This window comes from Leopardus geoffroyi, chromosome D1 (assembly GCF_018350155.1).
Source record: "Leopardus geoffroyi isolate Oge1 chromosome D1, O.geoffroyi_Oge1_pat1.0, whole genome shotgun sequence".
Lineage (NCBI taxonomy): Eukaryota > Metazoa > Chordata > Mammalia > Carnivora > Felidae > Leopardus > Leopardus geoffroyi.
Window position 1 is genome coordinate 14,880,024 of NC_059329.1, and position 7,558 is coordinate 14,887,581.

A 7,558-nucleotide genomic window follows, 5' to 3' on the forward strand; every position below is an offset into this window, starting at 1 on the left:
CCTGTTTGCTCCTCCTTTCTGGGTGGAGATGTTGAGAATGAAGGGTGGGGCAGCGGTCCTACATTTTCCGGTTCTCCTGGTCTACCTTTCTCTCTCAACAAGAGATTCCCCTTTGTCTCCCCCATGCGTCCTCGCGTCCTCACGTCCTCGGTTCCCCAAGGTTATTCCTGTCCTTTGAGCAATAGCATCAATCCAGGAAACACTTACCAGGGGCCGCTCCGGGCGCTGTGCTGGGCGGAGAGGAGAGTGTGGTGAATAAGCCTTAGCAGCACCATCTCTCCTCTGCGACCCCCACCCCTTACCTGGCAAATGGCAGCAGCTTCTGGCCCACCTGCCCCCCACCCCTCACAAGTCGGGCCGGTTTCACTTCTGACCCTAGCCTCTCCTGGCTGGGCAGGCTGTGTGTGCAGGCAGTACTTCCTGACCTGACCCTTTTTTTTTTTTTTTTTTTGGTGAGCGAGAGAGCAAGTGGGGGAGGGGCAGAGAGAGAGGGAGACAGAACCTGAAGCAGGCTCCAACCCACAAACCGTGAGGTCGTGACTGAGCCCAAATCAGGAGTTGGATGCTTAACCCACTGAGCCACCCAGGCACCGCCCCTGACACGACTTGAATAGAGAATGCAGGCCGAGGCCAGGAAGGTTCTTGGGGGAACACAAGCTGCTGGTATATGGTGGGTAACTGCGCGTGGGCGGCAGGCAGGCTCCCAGAAGCGGGAATTTGAAATGACCCTAGAAAGTTGATTTAGGTTCCAGCGGGCCTAGGATAGCAAGATCGGGGCGGTGGCAGGAAGCTGGTGAATTCACAACTCACCAGAGGTCTGCCGCCCTCTAGCTGATTCCCTGCCCCTCTCCCTGCCCTTCCCAGCAAACGCCACTGGAGGGCACCTTAGCTCTGTGCCACTGGGCTCTGGCCAGGGGAGGCAGGCTGTGGTGGGCGGGCCTCCCACGAAGGCCAGGCCTGGCTGACCCCCTCCCGGAGGTGCCGGGTGTGCCGGTGTCCAGTGTGTGGTGGGGAGTGTCAGCCCCTCCCTGCCAAGCTGTCCTGGGAAAAGGGGTGGGGTGGTGCCACAACCGGCAGCCCAGAGACCCCGCAGCAAGTCTCGCCTCCTGCCCCTTCGCCAGACCCCTGAGGCCGGGTGCAAGCCACATAGGAGTGAGTCTCCTTCCTGGAGGGATGGAGCCCAGTCTGTTCTTTAGGGGAGGCACAGACTGTTCCAAAGGGAGGGAGGGAGGAGAGCGGCCTCTGAGCCTCCAACCCAGCCTTGGTGTCTCAGCCCCGCCAGGCCTTAGAGACGCCCTGGATGAGGGCCAGGGTCCACTGAGCTGCTGCCCAGCCCTCAGATTCCGCCCCAGCTAAAGCATCTAACTCAAGACCCACCCCAACTGGAAGCGCCCAACCTGAGCAGGGTGGTTACACCCGACAGACTCTCAGCTCCCACACGGGGGCCTCTGGGGACGTCCGGCTTCTGCCACTCATGGCCTCCCACGTGGCCTCGGGTAACACGCACCCTGAGCCTGTTTCTTCACGTGTAACTCGAGGTTAGTAATTATCCCACCAGGTAGCCGTGAAGATTAAATGAGAGCATTTGCGGCAGGTCCTCAGTAAAGGAAGTTCCTAGAGCCCAACCCTCAGGAGGACAGGGTGGTGGGTTACTCCACCACGGACCTCAGGGATCTGTCCCCCAGCTCTTTCCCCCTCTCCCTGGCCAGACCCTCTTGAATTGCCCCCTCCCGTCAAGTCACACACGGGGGCAGGGAGCAGTGCAGAAGGAGCAGCCCTGGGGCCAGACAGCAGGGCAGGGCTTCGTGGTCCTGTCCATAAAAGGCTTTTCCCGGCTGCTTCCCAGCCGGCAGCGCAGCTCCGCCCCCGCCGGCTCCATCTCCAAAGCACGCAGAGAATGTCCCGGGCAGCCCCCGGCAGACTGCTCCAACTTGGTGTCTTTCCCCAAATATGGAGTCTGTGTGGAGTCACTGGGGGGGCGGGGGGTGGGGAACGGGACGGGTTCCTCTGGCAGGGAGGGGGCCCAGGGGTGAGCCAGCGGGGGAGGCTGACATCACCGCGGCAGCGGCCCTTTAAACCCCCCACCCAGCCGGCGCCCCATCCTGTCTGTCCAAGTTCAGACACGGAGAGCTCATTCCCGCCTGCGAGTCTCGAGGAACTCCTGTAAGTGCAGGCATCCCCGGGTTGGAGGGGAGGTGGGCTAGGGCTTAGGGACCACGGGGGTATTGCAGAGGGGCTCTCACGGGCCCTGGCCTGCAACCCCATGGGGGGGAAGCACGTCCTCTCCTCGTGCATTCCTCATCTCCAGATGGGGAGGTGGCCTTAGCTCGATGAGGGTGGGGGTGGGGGTGGGGTGGGGGGGGTGGGTGAGATTGCTGGAATCCCGTACTTGGAGTCCTTGGACCAGGCAGCCCCAGGCTGATCTCAAGATGGCTTGGCCGGTCAGAGGGACTGATGGTGGAGACCTGAGGTCTGAGGTGACAGGGAGGCCCCCCACGTTTTTGGCCATGGTCATACCGACAGAGTGTGTGATGGGCTCAAGGTATTGGGTTAGACCCAAGGCTCTGTCTGTCGTCCATGTAAGAGGACATCCAAAGAGGTGAGGAGGTGTGCGAGCACAGCAGTGCTGGAGAGCAGTGTCCTGCTGGCGGGCACTCGGGTCTGAGCAGCACAGAAGCCCTGGGAGCCACTGAGGCAGTGGAAAGGACCACCAGACTCCTGTACCCTGGAACAGCCAGGGTGGCCCGGGGCAGGGACCCGTGAGAGCTGCGTTTTCTAGACACATGGCTCCTTCCATCCTCTGAAATGGGAGATGACCGCACGGCAGGCAGAGGGGTGAGGGCTGGGCGCCCCCAGGGGCTTTGCAGTGTTGTCCTGGATGGCTCACACAGGGCTGGGCGGGCCTGGGACCCTGGGCTTTTCCCGAAGGGTCTAGCTGGTTCCCCCAATGGTTGCTCTCCAAAGGGCAGCAGTGAATAGGGCTGCTCTTCTCTGCTTCCAGAATTTAGAGGAGCCATCCCTCTTGCCTTCTCAGAGATCCACGTGTGCCTGCTCTTATTGGCTGTGTTCTATTTTGAAGAGCCAGGGGCCCGGCGGTCCTGGAGAGACCCCTGGTTCCTGCCGGTAACAGGTGCACGCCACCCCTTTGCAGCTGGCCCTTGTTCTTTCTCTCAGGGGAGGGGAAGCTGACAGGAGCCACAGGGCCAGAGGGTCAAAGCGGAGTCCAACTGGCCGGCCTGGCCTGCTCCAGGAGGCTTTGTCTAGAAAGGCCTCTGGGTGGGCTGCCTGGCAACTGTTTCCCTCTCCTCTTCCTACAGCTCCAAGGTGGGACTGGGGAGGTCTTGGTCAGAGGACTTAATGAGATTTCTTGGAATTCTCCACTTCCGGACTCCTCATGTGGAGGCAGAGGGTGGGGTTGGGATGGGTGGGGTGCATTTCATCCCCTTCCCTGTTCTGATAAAAATCAAATATTGTCTCTAGATCTAGGGGCTGCAGCTTTGTGTACTTCTCACTGTGAGCCTTGATACCTTAACTATCTGCTCCAAATCTCTTAGACTGCAAGCTGTGGGTGACGGCACTCCGCTTCCGTCCTGCTCCTCACCTGCTGGCACAGGGTCTGGGAGGGTAGGTGGGTGGGGAGGACGAGGAGGGCAGGGCGGGGAAGGTGGGGTGTGCGCTGCCCGCCTGGGCTGGTGGGGTGAAGGCTGAGCGGGGCCCAGGATGAAGGATGGGCTGAGGGCACTTGGTCCCAGCTGACTCGTGGGTTTGGACCCCTCGTCTTCGCCCTTGGGCGGTTGGGAAGCAGGGGTGGGGAAGGGAGGCGTTGGGCTGTCTATAGGGAAACAGAGACTCTGCTTTTGGATTCTCTGGCATCACTGGCCAGGTGAGGGTGCCGGTGCTCAGAGGTGGCCCAGCCCTCGGGCTTTTCAAACCGGAGAGAAGTGAGTTGCCCAGTGGCTGGAATCAAATGAGTTCATCTCCCGTGTTCTTTCTCTCAAACTTTGTTGTCCTCTCAGGGGATGAATGGAAAAGGAGTGGAGGCCAGAGTGGGAAGAAACAGTTTTTGTCCCTGGGTCAGGGGCTGGCTCTCCCAGGTCACCACCAGGAGGCGACGCTGGGAGGGAGTCACAGACAGTGCCTGGGAGAAGGCACAGCTCTCTGAGGGAGATGACATCATCCTCGGTGCACAGATGGGGAACTTGAATGCAGGAAAGTAGTCAGCTATGGGCGAAGGAAGGGTTGGGCAGCTGACCCGAGACCGTGACAAGCTCCCCACAGTGGTACAGGAGAGACGGTCTGATATTGGCCAGAAAGGGAGTCGGGCGAGCGCAACGACTACCCCCATCCTCAGACCATTCTCTCCCTCCCAACCTCTGACCTCTCTGAGGCCAGGTGATGGGTCTGGCTTCATCTGGTACCTCTCTCGGAGGGCTCTTCCGATGAGCTCTGGGTGATAGCTGGGGCCAGGTCAGGTTCCTCTTGACCAGCCACATCTGCCCAGAGGCCTACCTCACCTGCCCTGCTGCTATAGCCTTCCTTCTACATGGTGGGGCTCTCCAGAGCAGTGCCGGCCCCAGACCTTCAGGGCAACAGCTGCTGCTGCTGTGCACGGAGAGGGGCTCCCCTCGCTCTCGCTGGCAGATTCTTGGCTCTGGGATACCCTTGGAGGGCTCTGGCTCCTGGGTTACTCAGCTACTACAGTGGTGGGAGCCTGAGGGCACGAGGGAAAGTCTATGGGTCTATAAGTGCTCTCTCTCTCTCTCTCTCTCTCTCTCGGCTCACGTGAGGAAGTGCAGCTTTTTGACCAAAACCTCTTGGGTTTTGCTGGCTTCCTAGACCTTTCCAGGGGTGGATAAGTTTGAGCCTCTTCAGCAGCTGTGGGCCAGAGGCTGAGCTGACCTGGCAAAGAGCTGGAGTTTTGGAGCCCCAGCTTCGGGGCCGGGGGGATAAAGCGGAGGGAGAAGTAGGGCAGGACCACCTCACGCCTAGCTGGACAAAGAAACCCGCTGCTTTATTTTGGAAGGGTCGTGTGGCCTCTTCTCGAAGGTGTCTCCAGTGCCTCCGGTCAATCTTGGCAAAGAGAGAAAGCTCTAGACCAGCCATTGTTAAACTACAGCTCATAGGCTAAATGCAGCCTGCTGTTTGTGTAAATAAAGTTTTATTGGATCAAAGCCTGCTTACTTGTTCATGTATCGTCTCGGGCTGCTTTCCTGCTACAATGGCAGAAACCTCATGTCCTGCAAAGCCTAAAATACTGACTGTCTGGTTGCTTACAAAAAGAAGTTTACTGACCCTTGCTCTAGACTTCCAAAGATCTGGTCTCCCGTTTCTCTGGCCTCCAAGTTCAGAGGCTCCCTGGACTGAGGGGATGAGCCTGGCCCAGACGGGCAGTGCCGTGAAAACAAAATGAGGGAACGGGGAGGTAAACATCTAGGATGGATGGCATCCCCCACACCCCCCCGTCCTCCTAGAAGCCGGAAGGCCCGCCTGGCACAAGTGAGAGCAGAGTTGTTCTCCGATCCTCTGACCTTCTCCCTTCTCTGGCCTGTGCTGCTTTAGCCCTCCCTCAACATGGCCAACAAGGGTCCTTCCTATGGCATGAGCCGCGAAGTGCAATCCAAAATCGAGAAGAAGTATGACGAGGAGCTGGAGGAGCGGCTGGTGGAGTGGATCATAGTGCAGTGTGGCGCAGACGTGGGGCGCCCGGACCGTGGGCGCCTGGGCTTCCAGGTCTGGCTGAAGAACGGCGTGGTAAGTGGCCCCCTGGGAAGGGGGGCTGGGGCTCTGCCGGAGTCGCGAGGCAGGCGCCCCGAGCCGAGTGCCGAGCTGCGTTCTGTGCCCGGCAGATTCTGAGCAAGCTGGTGAACAGCCTGTATCCTGACGGCTCCAAGCCAGTGAAGGTGCCCGAGAACCCTCCATCCATGGTCTTCAAGCAAATGGAGCAGGTGGCTCAGTTCCTGAAGGCGGCTGAGGACTATGGGGTCACCAAGACTGACATGTTTCAGACCGTTGACCTCTTCGAAGGTACAGAGAGAAAAGGGGTGGAGAAGGTGGGTGCAGGACAGGAAGCTGAGGCAGAGGGGACGAAGGATGATCAAAACATGCTACACAACAGGTCTGCGTAGTAGGAACAGGATGTGCCGGAAGGGTACCAGCCAGGCTCTCGAGGGCATTGTAGGATCTCCTGGAGCCTCCTTTGATCCTGGGACAACCTTTGCCCCTGGGTTGGCCATTTTTCTGAGAGGTGGGGCAGGCCCTGCCCTGGAGTCCCGTGTACATGGCCCTGAAGCTCACCCCCATCCCTCCTTTCTTCTCACAGGCAAAGACCTGGCAGCGGTGCAGAGAACCCTGATGGCTCTGGGCAGCTTGGCAGTGACCAAGAACGACGGGTACTACCGTGGAGATCCCAACTGGTTTATGAAGTACGCGGCCACCCGGGGTTCCTTGTGCTCCGAACCTGTGTCTTTGCAGGGAGATGGGAGGTGGCCTGGGCTGACTGTCAGGCCCAGCGGGGAGGGGAAGCAGATAGCTGGAAGGTCCAAAGTGAAGGTCTAGGCTGGGTAGGAAATGGGTCCCTGGTACTTGCCATTCTCCCTGGTCCATGGGGTGAGCCAGGTTAAGGAAACAAAGAAGTGAGATGGGGGGGGGGGTGACATGGGACCGGTCTAGGAAGTGACAGAGGAAACAGAGCACGGGGAGGGGGGGAGGGGGGATGAAATGTGCAGTCCTGATGAGCCTTTATCCTGGTTTCCCCTCTTCCAGGAAAGCCCAGGAGCATAAGAGGGAGTTCACAGAGAGCCAACTGCAGGAGGGAAAACATGTCATTGGCCTACAGATGGGCAGCAACAGGGGGGCCTCCCAGGCCGGCATGACAGGCTACGGACGACCTCGGCAGATCATCAGTTAGAGGGAGAGGGCCAGCCCCCAGCCCTGTCCTTCCCCGGCTCGTCGGCTGCAGCCATCCTGCCTAGCCCGCCTCACCCGCACCCGTGTAGTTCCTCAGCCCCGGCCAAGCTTCGAGGCTCCGTCACTGAGCAAAGGTGACCGCACTTGGGCAGCTCTCCCCCACCCCTCAGCCTCAGCCCAATTTCTTACCCCCAAGCACCACTCCCCTGACCTTCCTCCCAGCTCCCCCGCCGTCTCCCACCGTCTCACCCCATCCTGGGCCGGGCAGGGGGGACGTGGGCTGGGGGTAGCCTGGGCGGGGGGCAAGTCCACTAGCCTCCTTGGCAACAGACGCCTATTGAAGGTAATCCCGCCCAACCTCCCTCCATTTATTTTTTTTCTGGAATATTTTGGGGGTTGAAATTCAGAAAGGAAACAAATATATACATGAATCTTTTCGCAGGCCTGGCTGGCAGAGTTTGATTTGCCCTGGTCACTTCTGATTCTAGGAAACATGAGCAGGGAAGAGGCAGGCAACATTTATGTGGGTTCCTGAAGGCCAGCTCCGAAGGACCTCTCAAATTCTAGGACCTCAAGGGGGGCCAGTTTCCTTCAGAGGGCCACGCGGAGGAGGAGAGTGGATCTCGGGGACCGGGGACCAAAGGCCAAGGAG

General features: G+C 59.5%; 1 protein-coding gene across 3 annotated transcripts; it reads left to right on the forward strand.

Moving 5' to 3' along the window:
- Nucleotides 1-1,054: 1,054 nt before the first annotated feature.
- Nucleotides 1,055-7,342, forward strand: TAGLN (transgelin). 3 transcript variants are annotated; one of them, XM_045482962.1, is made up of 5 exons: nt 1,055-1,152; nt 5,560-5,751; nt 5,847-6,024; nt 6,320-6,422; nt 6,763-7,342. In XM_045482962.1, exons 2-5 carry the CDS (start codon nt 5,572-5,574, stop codon nt 6,905-6,907), a joined length of 606 nt encoding a protein of 201 aa, XP_045338918.1. In that variant the 5' UTR covers nt 1,055-1,152; nt 5,560-5,571; the 3' UTR covers nt 6,908-7,342. The 3 variants fall into 3 exon arrangements, with proteins under 3 accessions (XP_045338918.1, XP_045338916.1, XP_045338917.1); XM_045482960.1 differs by lacking the exon at nt 1,055-1,152 and adding an exon at nt 2,032-2,163; XM_045482961.1 differs by lacking the exon at nt 1,055-1,152 and adding an exon at nt 3,560-3,624.
- The last annotated feature ends 216 nt before the right edge of the window (nt 7,343-7,558 follow it).

Coding starts and splice junctions, on each gene's coding strand:
- TAGLN (XM_045482962.1), top strand. CDS start 5,572: ATGGCCAACAAGGGTCCTTCCTATGGCATGAGCCGCGAAGTGCAATCC. Junction 6,025..6,319: donor GACCGTTGACCTCTTCGAAG/GTACAGAGAGAA, acceptor TTCTTCTCACAG/GCAAAGACCTGGCAGCGGTG. Junction 6,423..6,762: donor GATCCCAACTGGTTTATGAA/GTACGCGGCCAC, acceptor CCCCTCTTCCAG/GAAAGCCCAGGAGCATAAGA.